At 41.3% G+C, this 14,258-nt stretch overlaps 3 protein-coding genes across 5 annotated transcripts; 1 reads left to right on the top strand and 2 right to left on the bottom strand.

The window, feature by feature from the left end:
- Nucleotides 1-744: 744 nt before the first annotated feature.
- LOC103148405 (progonadoliberin-1) lies at nucleotides 745-1,526 on the bottom strand. Its single transcript, XM_007567157.2, has 4 exons — nucleotides 1,401-1,526; nucleotides 1,160-1,298; nucleotides 977-1,075; nucleotides 745-891 (listed from the first exon to the last, which is right to left on the bottom strand). Exons 2-4 carry the CDS (start codon nucleotides 1,295-1,297, stop codon nucleotides 844-846), a joined length of 285 nt encoding a protein of 94 aa, XP_007567219.1. The 5' UTR covers nucleotide 1,298; nucleotides 1,401-1,526; the 3' UTR covers nucleotides 745-843.
- Nucleotides 1,527-2,582: 1,056 nt separating this feature from the next.
- On the bottom strand, nucleotides 2,583-8,251 carry kctd9a (potassium channel tetramerization domain containing 9a). The gene is made up of 12 exons (XM_007567156.2): nucleotides 8,054-8,251; nucleotides 7,697-7,818; nucleotides 7,563-7,606; nucleotides 7,390-7,486; nucleotides 6,663-6,721; nucleotides 6,455-6,583; nucleotides 6,296-6,363; nucleotides 6,125-6,220; nucleotides 5,894-6,043; nucleotides 5,678-5,783; nucleotides 5,451-5,584; nucleotides 2,583-4,072 (listed from the first exon to the last, which is right to left on the bottom strand). The coding sequence occupies exons 1-12, from the start codon at nucleotides 8,099-8,101 to the stop codon at nucleotides 3,956-3,958; spliced, it is 1,170 nt and encodes a 389-aa protein (XP_007567218.1). The 5' UTR covers nucleotides 8,102-8,251; the 3' UTR covers nucleotides 2,583-3,955.
- Nucleotides 8,252-9,171: 920 nt separating this feature from the next.
- Nucleotides 9,172-11,818, top strand: ankrd39 (ankyrin repeat domain 39). 3 transcript variants are annotated; one of them, XM_007567155.2, is made up of 5 exons: nucleotides 9,172-9,397; nucleotides 9,483-9,581; nucleotides 9,727-9,830; nucleotides 11,134-11,337; nucleotides 11,434-11,818. In XM_007567155.2, the coding sequence occupies exons 2-5, from the start codon at nucleotides 9,491-9,493 to the stop codon at nucleotides 11,581-11,583; spliced, it is 549 nt and encodes a 182-aa protein (XP_007567217.1). In that variant the 5' UTR covers nucleotides 9,172-9,397; nucleotides 9,483-9,490; the 3' UTR covers nucleotides 11,584-11,818. The 3 variants fall into 3 exon arrangements, with proteins under 3 accessions (XP_007567217.1, XP_007567216.1, XP_007567215.1); XM_007567154.2 differs by having other exon boundaries at nucleotides 9,471-9,581; XM_007567153.2 differs by having other exon boundaries at nucleotides 9,173-9,581.
- The last annotated feature ends 2,440 nt before the right edge of the window (nucleotides 11,819-14,258 follow it).

The raw sequence follows: 14,258 nt of genomic DNA, 5'->3' as shown, positions 1-14,258 counted from the left end.
AAGTTTCCATACGTAGGAGAATGTAAAATGTATATTTCAGATACCCAAGAAGATGCATTTGACAAAAGAGCAAAGAATTGAAATTATACTGATGGCTGGATCAGGAAGCAGTCGCACGAAACTTTAAGAGAAAACATGGAACGAGCGTCACACAAACGACACTGCAGCAAAACTTATTTGCAAGTTTCAGAAAACTGGAAATGTTGCAGATCAATCCCGAAGTGGTCCAAGACGTGCAGCGACAGAGTCCCACAAAAGTAAAAACGGTTGTCCGATATAAAATGTTTATTTTTTTCTATGTATGGAAACTTATGGCCCATCCTGTACATTTTTGGGAAGCACTTTGTGCCAATGATGCTGGTTCTTCTGACCGATATGTACTGAGAGGGAAAAACAAGTCCTGACATTTTGGTATAAAGTTTGAATGGCTATTTGTCCGCATCTCAGTTTAATAGCAAAGCTTACTTTTCAGGAGGATGAACTTCTCGGAAATTAAAAAAAAACAAACAAATCAAACGACATGAATGCCCCGGTGAATTTGGATCCCGATTCATTTTTGCAGTCTGAGTGATGAAGAATTTTGTTTTTCATTACCGAGGACCACGCTTCAAAGAGTTCAGGCAACGGTAAAAGAGAGGAAAAGAGAAAAAATAGTGTTTTGCTTTTTGCTAATATCTTTTTTCTTCCTTTGTTTTTTGTTGTTGCAAAAAACCAAAATCCCCACGACAGTAACAGAGTGAAGCAAAAAGAGTGAGCAACTTTTATTCATAAGTTGTGAACCTGATGCCATGTTATGACTCAACTAATGGCGTTTGAATTAAACTCATAAAAACACATCAGACATCATTTTTCGAATGGTTGGTGTCCCTGTTCCCTCTCAGACATGCTCCCCTGAAAGAAGAGAAAAACATTACCAACAGAGCTCAGATTTGACCTAATTGTGAAAAACACAAGAACACAGGAGTCCACATCTCACGAGAAGTCCTTTCATTCTGTAGATTTTGGCAGGCAGTGACTCCTCAGCACAGCCCAGAACGTTGCGAGGAGCAGCCATGTGAGCAAAACCTTCAAAAATCTGGTACAGGAGAGAAAATACAAGAAGGAAGTTGACAAAAATGACTAAAAAGTCAATGTTTAGAATAAGTGCTCAGGTGCTTACGCTGTCCAGCGTGTTTGGGAAGCCGTCCAGTTCCCTCTTCCCGCCTGGGCTCAGCCCGAATGACCAGTGCTGCCCGCTGCCCAGCGACAGCACCGTCCCCACCAGGAGGAGCCACAGAGTCAGCGTTCGTACAGCCATTCTGACACACAGAGAGAAATAATAAAACTTCTGTACTCTACACAATCTTTTCTTTTTACTTTTCCCTACTTGGTCACTCCTCTCGCTGCTGTAAGGACGTTACCTTTTGTCCAGAAGTCGAGGAGCTCCTCCAACATGCCCTGTTGAGTGAATGCTGCACACTGGGCTTTATATAAGGCTCTTCTGCTTTGTTGCTGCCATCACTTCACTACAGGGAGGCTGTAAAGTGGGCTTAAGCAACACCAGGCATCACTGGCACCCCACAGAGCTGTTCAGCAGATTGCACAACGCATTCCAGTTATTTATTTTGTTTTTTTTTGGGTTTTTTTGCAATAAAAATAGCGAGTCGCTAAGTGTTCCACAAACAGGAAGCCCTTTCCTTGGTGCAAGGATTTGCAAATTTTCTTCAACCATTTTTCATTTTGTTGTGTTGTAGCATCAAACTCTATTGAATTTTTATTAAATCAATAAAAATAAAAAAAATCTCAACTTGATAAAACTGTCTACAGTAAATATCTGAGAAGTGTGTTGTGGATTTGTGTCTTCAAGGTTAATTCGACCTTCTTCCTCAACCTCAGTTCCTGCCTATACGACTTGTGCAATACGATAATAATCCATTCGTTTTCTTTTGGACACTTGTCCGTAGTGACCAGATTTGTGGTATGCACATTCAGTAGTCATCCTACCAACAGATTTTCCCATAAGAGATGCGAACTTAGCTACTTCTTTGCTGATAAATGCTAATTGTGTGCTGGTCTCTGAGACAGAACGGGAAAGATTTGAGGGAGTGTGAATACTTTGTACTGCAATGCAGAAATCTTTCAGAATGTTTTATGAGTTCATGTCACAACAATAATCAAACTTTGCACTGATATTTGCTAATCGTGTGTCTGGATGTGTTAGACTTTATTTAGAGGCATCAGAATAAGGGATGTGTTAGCTTTTTTAGTTTTACTTGTAGAAGTTGGAAGGGGGAAAAAATGAATAAAGTTTGTAGTTCTAATGTGAAAAACTAAATTCAAAGTGTATGAATACTTCAGTCAAATCCAGAGGCTTATTCAGGGCCGCTGTAACACAGACTGCTACAGGAGATCCTTCCTGCTCACAGCTCTCAGTCTACCCACAATTCTCGGATAAGTTACAGCAACATTTCATTTCCTTTTGGGATTAATAAAGTTTTTTTTTTTTTAAATTGAATTAAGGGCTCCTACATCCTTCTTACAATTACTTATGAATGCATGTTAATGACTACAACCACGTGACCCAATAACAGAAAACAAGCACATTTTCCTCTTTGTAGCAGTTTATTTATAACAGTAATTCATGGAAATATTCCCATGGCTGAGTGCAATGAAAGGAGATAACTACAATCCAACACCCAAATCTGGCCTACGTTGCATTCGATGAGATGTATTAAAAATAAATAACCACGGCTCTTCCACTGACTCGACCTCTCAAGTTATAAATACACAACATGATTGCCTTCATTATTCATTCTGAGAGGCTGGGGTACCTACGGTCTGGCCGTGTGAACGCTTGTAGTATTGCATCAGAGCAGCTCGGAGCTGCGGCCGGAGAAACTCCGCCGGTCTTTCAACAAACAAAGGAGGTGAAGGCGGGGGTCTTCATACATGCATAATAACGGACACCGGACCACCTGGAAGCGAGGCGAGAAATCTCACGAAACAAAGAGCACGACATTCCAAAGCTTTGCACTCCCGCGCAAAGCTTTGGAAGCACTGGATTTTGTTTTACATTTACGTCATTATCATACGAAGGTAAAGCACCGAGACGTTTGGCGAAAAGGTTACACCGCGTAACAAGGTAACGTGGACATGTGCAAAACAGGTTCAAAGTGTGATTAGGCGGTAGGATTAAACGGAGGATATGGAGCGCTACAAACCGAACACGCGTCGACGATTCGACAAGCCATGCGACACTCACAAGCATGCAAAACTGTGGGAGGCTTACACACAGGAACGGTAGAGGAGGTAGATTCACGGAGCACTAAAACAAACAAACACCAACATTGAGAAATGCTACAGCTCTACGCGACGCTTTGCATATTCAAGCTGTGGCATAGTTTTGCGGCGCACCAACAGTGGTTTCAGCCTCTCAGACTAAAACCTGCTGCGCTGTATGGCTTTGGCTTGATAATCCAGCAACGTAAAGTTCAATATTTCAAGGAGACATCCTTTGCGCACGGACACAGTAAATCAGTGTAGCAACCCCTTCTGTTGTTGCTACAGCAGCATTCGTTGAAGCTCGGCTTTTTTTTTTCTGCTCACATGTAATCTGACTCGAACTCCTAGTAACACGTTAAGTGAAACGAGATAAATGTAATGACACACGTAACAGCAAGCGGAATCACTGGACTGCGTCCAGACGTGACGCGCGAGGAAGACTACTTAAGTTTTGGTGATAAATGCAGCAGCAGGATGTTGAGGAAACACACGCCGTCAACCCTGGGAACTTCTTATAGTGCAAGGTATTTAAAGCTAGTCTAATATTGTCGGAACGCCAGGGAGCCGCGCATGCCGTTTACCCGCAGCGCAGAACAGGTAAAGCCAGATTCGACGAGGAGGAATGTGCGGTATGACACACGGAGAGTGGAGAGAAATGACGTGGAGAGAGAGAGAGCTTGGTTCCGCGGGTGAGTTATCTGACGCTCTGCGACATGTGCAGAGGGGTCAGCATCTCCTCAAAAATGGCCCCCTTCACGTTGGAGCCCCTCAGGTTGGCTTCCTGCAGATCGCAGCCGGACAAGTCGCAGTTCTGCATCGAGAAAGGGCGAAACACAAAGGAGAGGCGAGGTGTTAAAACACCGAGCAGATCAGGACACAATCTAACAGGTGTTACTTCCTTCTCTGTAACCTCTTAGGCTATGAAACAAGTTCACATGACTGCTTATAGTCTATTCAGGAGCTCAATCAAAACACTATTCAAACATTATTCAGCCATAACATCAAGCCTAGAAAATGATGTTATTTTAGATTTCTTCCTACTTCTCAGAAGTTTCTCCCTGACTTGCATTAACCCAAAACAGATAAAACATCGTAGAAACTAATGTTTTTGTGTCGGCTGATAAAATCAGGAACGCATCAAGTTGTGATGACGATGCTTTAGGATTTTTTTTCTACATTGATCTCAAGCTTCTGACATGGTTATTCACAGTATTTTACTTGACTTTTTGGAAAGAACTTACAAATGACTTTATAATTATATTACCAATTGACAAGGCCACATTTGTTACTATAAGATGCGAGGTCCCACAGGGATCTATTCTGGGGTCACTTTTATTTCTGCTGCTGTTGTTTGCTATAATTTGTTGCTCATGAAACCCATTTGTTTCTTCTTATGAAAAAATGTCTGTGCTAACAGGTAAAACTAAGGCTTATCTTAAAAACATTTCCAAATATTTTCTTCTAAGTACATTATCTCTTGACGCACATCTGGTTTGATGAAGGCAAATCTGAGCTGGCAAAAAATTCTGATGTTTCTGTACCTTGTATACTGTTATCCTGACTTATAAATATTTAACTTGTGTTTCTACTTGTAAAATCTATAGTGACAAACACGGTCATAACACCAGACAGATAAATCAACTGCTTCCTTCACAATTTCATACTACATGTTGTAATTTTTGCCTATGTGTTTATACTTGGACTGGATGAATGGATTATGTGTGAAATGTTGTTTGTGGAGGAAACTTTCATTATCGTTCTTGTGATTTGTATTCAATACTCAGCAAACCTAAACACACATAAACTCACATTTTCTTTAATATTGTTTCACTGTATTATTTGTAAAGTGCTTTCCTGGATTTCAATATTTTAACTTGTATTTTGGATGCATTTTAAATTCCTCAATAAGAGATGTTAAAAGTTGTTTTGTCTCACAATGATGTGTTTTTTTAAGTCTGGATTTGTTGTGACCTTGCAGTTGTTTTTTCATTATTAATGATAAAGCTTTCTTTTCCCCCCATACTGTGTGTAGCCTGTTAAAGGTGGCCTGAAGATGAGTTACATTTTAATTATTTTATTTTGACCTTTTTAAAAAAAAAAAAAAAAAAGTCATCTCAAAGCTTGCCCTCTGACTCAGCTTCTGTGGCTGCTCTTAACAGATAATCCTCCTCCGACAGCCTTTACTCTACCTCCAGATCCGTTCCCGCTAAAGTGGCCCCCCGCAGGTTGCAGTTCTTCAGCTTTGCGTTTTTCAGGGTGGCCACACGCAGGTTGACGCCGGTCATCTGGCTTCCTTCCATGTCGACTCCTTTCAGATTGGCACCTGGCCGTGAAATCAAAAAAAGAGTTGAAATGAGATGACAGACGTGGACGAATGTATTCGAGTCTTTTGGTTGAACATCTGCGGAGAGCTCGCCTTCAAGATTGGCCTTCAATCCAGACGGGTCTTCAAAGTTGCACCCTTTTAGAGAAGCTCCCTCGGCGTTGCAGCAGAGCATCTTGACTCCTTGCAGATTAGCGCCCTTTAAAAAAAAAAAAGAAAGAAAGAAAAGTAAAAAGCACATACAGTATTTTGTCAAAATCAACTTTAAAAAGTTATGGAAGAAAAAAACAAACGAAAAAAGATACTTACATCCATGTTGGCTCCAGAGAGGTCGGCCCGCTCCAGATTGGAGCAGCACAGATTAGCGTGCGTCAGATTGCAGCGGCTGAGGTTAGCCATCTTGAAGTTGATGTAGCGCAGATCAAGTCGGGACAAATCAGCACCACTGAAGTTAAGACCCTGCAAACAACAAGAGCGACGTTGGTTAAATGTTCTTTTCGGACAGCGAGCGAGAGACGAAACCTCTTCAGCTGGCGTCACCTGACAGCGGAGCTCCGACTTGGTGGAGGTCGCCAGGAGAAAACGAACAAACTCCTTTCGGGAGATGGGAGAGTGGTCCTCGGGTGGCTGTGAGTTCTGTTTAAATGGTAAAAAGTGGTAATTGGAGGGGGGAAAAAAATCAAAGGGGAGTGATTATGTTATTCACAATACCTTGAGTACAACTTCCAGCTGTTCAGCCAGTTGCTCAATTCCAAAGAAGCGAGCCTCCTCCAAGACTCCTGGAAAACACGAATGACTCGTCATGCCGCCGGACTGCGTGTCGTAGGCAACAAAATGACTAAATGGTGGGGGAAAATCGAAAAAGCTCACCTCGTATATTTATTCCTTCATTGACAATGAGCTGACCGTGTCTCAAATAGTTCAGAATCGGTTCAAAGTATTCGGGGCTGCGGTCGATAAGGTACGCCCCATACTTGTCCCGTTTGTTTCCCCACACATCTGCAGTGAATAAAAACCCCTTAGTTACAAAAAGACTTGCATTAGAATTACATTTTCTGGTGGGGAAATGAAGCGGTACCTTTTTCACGGAACATGTGAGCGAGCATGCTCTCCGGCTCTTTGCTGACCAAAGTACTCCTGAACACAAGTCAGAGACGGTTAAAAAAATAAAACTAAACTAGCATACCTTAACCCTAACCCTTCACAGAAATATTCATATCCATTAATCTTTTGTTATTTTCGTAGCAAAATATTACGATTTCACCCTCCTCTCTACATATTCACAATGTTGAGACAAACTGCAAACATGACTTCTGATGGCCTTCTTTTAGGGCTGCGATTAAGTTTATTTTAATAAACAATTATTCTAACATTAAACAATTAGTCGGATAAGAAATTGGCACAGTCTATAGGTTTTTCATTTAGCATTTTTATACATTACATTAAATGATTCAACTTGTTTTTTGCCTACTAAAATGCAACAAAAATATGCCACATATTCACAGACATAAGAATTTCATATTAAGTACAAAATGTATACATATTTTGTACAGTTTTAGCTTAATTGCTGATCTGAATATGTTGCTTTTTTAAGCAAATGGCCTTTCTTGGAGTCTGTTCTCCAGCTAAGGATTAATTGATTACTAAATTGGTTGACGACTATTTCAGTAATCGACTCATCAAGATTAATCGTCTCAGCCCCACTTTCTTTCAACAAATTCACTGTACAGATACTTTTAAGAGGCCCTGCATATTGTGACATCAAGTAGTGCATTCATTTAATTGATGAATTAAACCACAGGCACCTTGTGGTGGTAAAGAGGCGACCACCGATGTTCAGGGTCAGCCAGTCGGTGTGCGCTCCGTGCTGATCAGATGTAACCCTGACTTCACTCTGTGGGTCTACCAATGACAAAACAGATGGTTTACACATGTCCACACTGACTGGCAGCACATACAGGAAAGAGTCTGTGCTCACCAATAAATGGGTCTCCCTCTGACACATACAGTACGTCATCATCCCTGATGACAGACACACATATAAACACGTTTAGGACACAATACGAGAATAAATCCACCATGGGACAACTGCTGCGGAATGAATGGGTTTACCGTATTAGGGCAATGTCATCTATGAGACCACCTTTCCCATTGTATAAACAGGAAGCTTTGATTCCCAGCTTACTGCTCGCTACTGACAGTAGATCAGACAAGGTCCCGTAAACTGCTACAACCTGTAAAGAAAAGAGTTGTAGTCGAAAATAAAAGTGTGCTTTATTATAACGCCAGAAAATGGGCCACATTCAGCGTCCCTACAGCTAACATCGGTTTTTACTCTATATAACTGCGTAATATCACCGAATAGTGACAGTTTTCCCATTATGATACACCTTGAAGCTCGGTGAGGGAAGAAAGCAGTCATTCTGCGGCCCAGGCTCCCACACAGACTCAGTCTGACTTTTTACCCACCTTGCCATTTTTAGACGTCCCGTTAACAAACAGGGTAACTCTTCTCATTCTCTGCGCGCTTTGGTCCTAAGTGACTTCATATAAGTCCGAATAACAAACAGGGCTGTATTTTTCAGCCAGCTACCTACCAGTTATCTAGATAAAGCTGGACAACTAGCTACATCAGACAATAACGCGAGAAAAAAAAGATGCCTTCAAAAACTCCGGGAAAAATCTTCTTCGATGTATTTCTATTAATCATCATTAGTAGTAAAGGCACTTTAGAGACTTGTAAAGGAATTGCGAGATAATCTGAGTTGTACGTCTGGGGAACACAGTGTTAGTATAACAAAACTCTGCTGTTTATTTGAAGCTAAATCGTTAAAACACGTCGTTAAAGTACCAGCACGAAGGTTTAACATAGGCTGTTTTTTAAATAACAGTATTATGTTAGTATTCACTTTAAAGCCTATTTGGTTACTTTATTACAAAGAGCTAATTTATTTTCCTCTGCGTATTATTTTTCTAGATCTAGAGTTAGACAATACAAAAAAAGTACACTGCACCTGAAGTACACTTTTCATATGACACTCTGCTATTGGCCGAGGGCCCTATACGTAAGGACGTTGTGTGCGTCAGACAGGGCGTATGCCTTAACAGTCAGCCGGTGGTTAATCAAGAATTGATGACGAGTTGGCGTTGAAGGAGTTAGAGGTAAGAATTGATTGGATGGATGGATGGATGGATGGATGGATGGATGGATGGATGGATGGATGGATAGATAGATAGATAGATAGATAGATAGATAGATAGATAGATAGATAGATAGATAGATAGATAGATAGATAGTCCATATTACATTTTAAAACACATTTATTCCAATATAAATGCTTATACATTTAAGATGTAATTTTTACATTTCAGGATCATGCTAGAAATGTATTCCTGAATTCCTGATATTTACGGACATCTTTCAGCATGGAGTCTGCATGGTCGCTCTTCTCATGCTGGGTTCTTTCTGGGTATTCTAAGTCTCTCCAACAGTCCAAAAAATACATGTCAGTCTCTCAAAAGGGACTGACAAACTGATGCTCCGTTTTGAATTGTGTGTGCAAGACACGCCTACCCAGTGCACCGGTTCCCTCCCCGGCTTACAAATGGAGCGCACCCTTCAGTTTAGCGTTAGCATCTAGCCATCCTGAACTCATACATTTCGTTTCTTTGAAAACAGTTGCAGGTTACGCTGTTAGTACAGTTTTCTGTATATACTCTTGGTTTTGGAAGTGACGTCTTAATATTACAAAACTTCTCCTGTCAGTGGTGAATGTGTTGTTATACGCTAAGACATAAAGTTTTGGACTACAAGTATGTCTGTTTTTATAATCTTTATGCCTTTCTGCGGTTCCAAAATTGGGGTTTAAACTCAGCTGTTTGTCAGATGTCCTTCCAGTCACAGCCATGTCAGACAAGCACCACTGTTCATGTTGCTCCCATCCCGTCTCCTCCCCCAGTGTTCACCAGACTCTGGATGAAATGGATTTTGAAAGAGGTTTGCATTCATTTGTGAAACCAGTGGTGTTAGATTATTGGACAGTTATAGTTTTCCAAAGAAAACAATCTTTGGCGTGTTATTCTCTGGCCTGTGTTAATGGTTGCCAGCAGGGTACAGTGTTGTGTGCCACTTCTTTCTGCAGGTATCTGGTCGGCTGCCCTGGATGGAGACCTGCAGAGAGTCAGGCTCCTTGTTCAGAAGGGGACTGACCCGAACATGAAAGATTCAGCTGGGTACACAGCTCTGGTGAGTCCATTTGGAAGATGTTTACCTCTTTTTGCTTTTGCCTCTTTTCTTCAAGTCTCTGTCTGGCCGTATTAGTTTAGGTTATGTCTCTTGCCCATTGTGATCGATTGGTTTAAATTTCCTCCTTATCTCTCCTCTGGGACGTGGGGTCGTAGTTCAGGTCTTATTTTTAAAACGACATTTAAAAGTTCTTCATTCAGAAAATCACATATTTCTGCTATATTTGTCCAGCCTCTCAGTAATGTTACTCATCTTCTAATTATGTTTGTAAAAATTGGTTAGTCCTAATATGTGGTAGTCTTGACAAACAAATCTAGACTTGAGTCATTTAGTTCTGTCTAGAGTACTGGGGAAGGTTATCTGGGAACAACTTTTGTATTATTCAGAGGCACAACTTGCATCCTTTATGGGCTGGTTTTCAGCAGAACCACTTTACAGAATCTGCTACTTTCATGGGCATCATCTGTTGGGGTCGCAGCATCAAGGCCAGTGACTTGAAAAAAACAAGCTGTTAAAGAAGGTTGTGTCTATTGGGGACTAATTTATAACCTCTGGGGATGATGATTATTATTTTTTTTTTAGATTATAAGCAATTTGATACGGGTAATCACATTATATAGACCTCTCATAAATTCATTGTTCTAGTTTGATTTAGAGATGGGGCCCAGTCGACATCTGCAGCTCTTTAGATTACAGAGCAATGCTACGATCTGAAGTCCGTTTTTATCCACCCAGCTCAGCAGTGTGAATATATATCCCCTCAGCTGACAATAATATGAAAATGGGATTTCTAATTATATTGCCTTATTCTTCAGGAAGATTAAAACACTAAATGTTTAAGTCAAATATTTTTCGTAACCTGAATTTCCTGGGTCAGGATGTCCAGATTGAATCAGGTGTGAAACCTGTGTTGTAACTGGTAACTTTATGTCTTTCTCTCAAGAAATTGACAGAGTACTTCTAAAAGGAACCATTTTAGGCCCCATCCTTTGTTTAGGAATGTTCTTAGAAAGCTCTGAGATGCATGGCATGTTGGAGATCTATTGTGAATTGTAATGTGTTTTAGTAATTGTCTTAAAACTTGGCGTATTATTAACCAAACGTGAAGTTATCTCTAGTTTTGTCTTTTTCTTTTGTGTGTTTTATTTTACATAATGGCCTTAATCCAGTTTTTAAATGGGTTTTCTTTAAGCCTTGATTACTAAATACCTGTATACGCTTTACAGGCTTCTTTTATTTCAACTGTGTACTGTGCCTGATCAAATATGCACAATTAAATCCTCATTTCTGTGCTTTGCCTCAGCACTACGGGAGCCGTAGTGGACATCTTGCCGTGTGCGCGTTCCTCCTCGAGAGCGGTGCGTGTCCGTCCCCTCGGACCCCGGGTGGGGCCACCCCGCTCCATCGAGCAGCATACTGCGGTCATCCGGACGTGGTTCGGCTCCTTCTGCAAAGCGGTGCAGATCCCACCCTCTGTGATGACGACGGTGTGAATCCTTTGCACAAGGTACGCAGCGGTTATCAGCAGCTTCTATTCCACAGAAACATCTTTTTGATGTTTTATCAATGTTTGTGATTATTTCTCTGCTTGATGCTTGAGCAGGCTGCAGAACAGGGCCACGCTAAAGTGTGCCAGCTGCTTCTCGAGCGTTGCCCTGCACTCTGCAGCCAGGGGAACAAGAAGCTCCAGCTGCCCTACCAGCTGACACAGCAGGGAGATCTGCAGGAGCTCCTCAAACCACCCCGGTCATAACGGACGGAGATGCTAATGTCACACGCACACACACACACGCACACACACACACGTCACAAGATGAAAACTGTACATGATGAAGACTGAGTCAGGGGACTCTGGCAGAATCGGTGAATGTGGAATAACATTTTTAACCTCCGGCATTGTTCCAGTCTTTGATCTTTTATTTCACCGCTTTTTGTATTGTCTGCATTTCTCAAACTTCAACAAAACGTGAAAACATTTCAAAACCTCATTTTGAATTCAGTCATTGAGTTAATTTTCTGGATAAGCTCGGTTCCGATTCTGTGAAGTTTGCTTGAACTAGAGGGTCAAAAACGCTCTGGAAGTTAAAGTTTTAGTATGTTAAAAGTGGATCAAATCTAATTTATTTACATGGCACATTCAAGAGCAACTGCCTTTGTTCAAAGTGCTGCACACAAAAAAACAACAATAATGACAGTGATTCCAGCATGGAAAATAAGAAAAATAGAAACATGAAAGGCCCAACATGTGAAACTCTATCAGCTCTGATAATTACAGTTACAGTCCAGACTGCTCTATATTGGTTTGGCTGTGCAGGATGTGAGTGGTTGGTTCTAATCTCAGACAGTAGGGGGAGCTATTGTCTAATGGAAGATCACAGTGTTTGGCCTTGGCGTGTAAATTTCATGGCAGCTAACAAGAGCGAGCTTACTCAGTTTTTCCTTCACACCACTGGAAAATTTAATAGCAAAAATAACATGAGCGCAACAGCTATAACGGTAAGACGGACACCAGCGCTCAGGCAAACTGCATCTACAAAATACATTCTAGCTCTCAATCAAAAGGATCGATCAGTTCCTAAGTCATCAAACTATTTCATTTTAGTAGAGTTTTCAGAGTCATAAACAACGTGAACAATGTATTTTTCCTTGACTTGAATAAAACTCAGTTTAAAAAAAAAATCCTGCTCAGCTAAAACAGATGGAAATACTTTTAGCTGTTGTCTGGCATGTCTAACATGTCAAACCATGTTAAATATGTAACACATGCACGTACAGGAGGCAGATTAACCCCCCTCCACCACGTCCGCCGCTCCACCCTCCCTCCTCCCTCTGTGAATGTGCAGAACTTTAAAAGCTCTCCTCCCGTTTCCCTGCAGCCCACGCGGATCGGGAACCCACGGCAGAAAAACTTCTCGCTGCAGAACTGGCGCACTTTCATTGGGTCCGCCGGTGGGTGGTGTTTCCAAACTACCCTTCCAACCACATCCATACCGTGACTGGAGGGGTGCCAGGCCACATCTGGAGCTCATTGCTGCTGACGCCACACAGCACACGGAGATGGGGTGTCGTGAGGGGGTAGGTTGGGGTTGGGGTTAGTGTGGGGGGGGCTGTATTTCAGCTTGGTGGATCTTTGCCAGGAGAGCTGTTTATGCTCGGTGATAAGTTCCTCGCCCCCCCTCCCCCACCAAACACAGTGGAGGAGCTGGAGCTGGTCGTATCCCTACTGAATGTTAAGTGACAGTTTAGCCAAGCGGGTTTCTGGGGCCTTTATTCATCTCAGTGGCACAAAAAACAAGAAAAAGTACTTTCAGAATTGAGAGGCTGCTTTACATGACAGCCTGACTAATAGACCAGCCCCACAGCATCCTCTAAAAGTGTCCCACTGCCACATTCTGTGAAACACGATCAAAGTTGATGTTTTAGATTTGTGAGCAGTGAGGTAATGAAAACCCACTGCAGGAATGTCGAAGGCCTCAGTCGTTACTGATCATTTTTCCTGACCTGGTTTGAATTTGTTTCATGTCGAAACAGATGATTTTTTTTTTCACCCCTCCTTTTGAAATAGGTCTACCTATACGGGCTGGGAGTTTTCACTTAAAGTGAAGACTTGGACAGGATTCCAGAAGTTTGAGGAATTTGGATCGCTGCTCTATTTAGCGAGCTTTATTTGGAAAGCAATGAAACTTCCTGGGCCTGGAACCCACTTCCACCATAATGAGTCCAACTTAAACCGGTACTGGATGTTATTTTCCCCTGAAATAGAAGGTGGTCTGTGTGCCATGCTTGCATGACGGGATTTTTAGTCTCATTTTATACAATACGCTTGTCTGCGAGTAGATAATGAGAACGGCTTGTCCTTGGACCTCTGGAGGCTGACAAATATCTCTGTGCTGAAGAGGTGGCTTTGGAATGAAATACACTAAGAAATATATGAATCAACACTAAATATATAATGTTTTCTTTTTATATATATATATATATATATATATATATATATATATATAATGGGAATCTGTCTTTTTAAGATGTAAATTTACATCGTTCTCTATCATTTTTAGCGCAATTGAATTAAAAATAAAACAAATTCTTTGTGAATTTCTGGAAGATATTTAGTATTTAGGCTTTAAATCTTGAAACTAAAACAGAGGAATGAATGAAGGATTGATGAAAAGAACAAATGGATGGACTGATTAATGAACTATGGATGGAAAATTTTATGGAGAGATAGTTGGAAAGATGGATGGATGGATGGATAATGAACTATGGATGGAAAATTTTATGGAGAGATAGTTGGAAAGATGGATGGATGGATGGATGGAAGAACAGATGGATGGATGGAAGAATAGATGGATGGATGGATGGATGGATGGAAGAACAGATGGATGGATGGAAGAATAGATGGATGGATGGATGGATGGATGGAAGAAC

Source organism: Poecilia formosa, unplaced genomic scaffold, assembly GCF_000485575.1.
Source record: "Poecilia formosa unplaced genomic scaffold, Poecilia_formosa-5.1.2 Scaffold204, whole genome shotgun sequence".
Taxonomy (NCBI): Eukaryota; Metazoa; Chordata; class Actinopteri; order Cyprinodontiformes; family Poeciliidae; genus Poecilia; species Poecilia formosa.
This window is presented reverse-complemented; position numbering and strand designations above follow the sequence as displayed.

What these genes read in the sequence shown, in the direction of transcription:
- LOC103148405 (XM_007567157.2), bottom strand. Translation starts at nt 1,297, where the DNA reads ATGGCTGTACGAACGCTGACTCTGTGGCTCCTCCTGGTGGGGACGGTG. An exon ending in TCCCAAACACGCTGGACAGC is followed by an intron (nt 1,076 to 1,159) that starts GTAAGCACCTGA and finishes CTCCTGTACCAG; the next exon opens with ATTTTTGAAGGTTTTGCTCA. An exon ending in ACAGAATGAAAGGACTTCTC is followed by an intron (nt 892 to 976) that starts GTGAGATGTGGA and finishes CTCTTCTTTCAG; the next exon opens with GGGAGCATGTCTGAGAGGGA.
- kctd9a (XM_007567156.2), bottom strand. Translation starts at nt 8,101, where the DNA reads ATGAGAAGAGTTACCCTGTTTGTTAACGGGACGTCTAAAAATGGCAAG. An exon ending in GGACGTCTAAAAATGGCAAG is followed by an intron (nt 7,819 to 8,053) that starts GTGGGTAAAAAG and finishes TTTTCTTTACAG; the next exon opens with GTTGTAGCAGTTTACGGGAC. An exon ending in TAGCGGGAACGGATCTGGAG is followed by an intron (nt 4,073 to 5,450) that starts GTAGAGTAAAGG and finishes TTCTCGATGCAG; the next exon opens with AACTGCGACTTGTCCGGCTG.
- ankrd39 (XM_007567155.2), top strand. Translation starts at nt 9,491, where the DNA reads ATGTCAGACAAGCACCACTGTTCATGTTGCTCCCATCCCGTCTCCTCC. An exon ending in TGAAATGGATTTTGAAAGAG is followed by an intron (nt 9,582 to 9,726) that starts GTTTGCATTCAT and finishes TTCTTTCTGCAG; the next exon opens with GTATCTGGTCGGCTGCCCTG. An exon ending in CAGCTGGGTACACAGCTCTG is followed by an intron (nt 9,831 to 11,133) that starts GTGAGTCCATTT and finishes GCTTTGCCTCAG; the next exon opens with CACTACGGGAGCCGTAGTGG.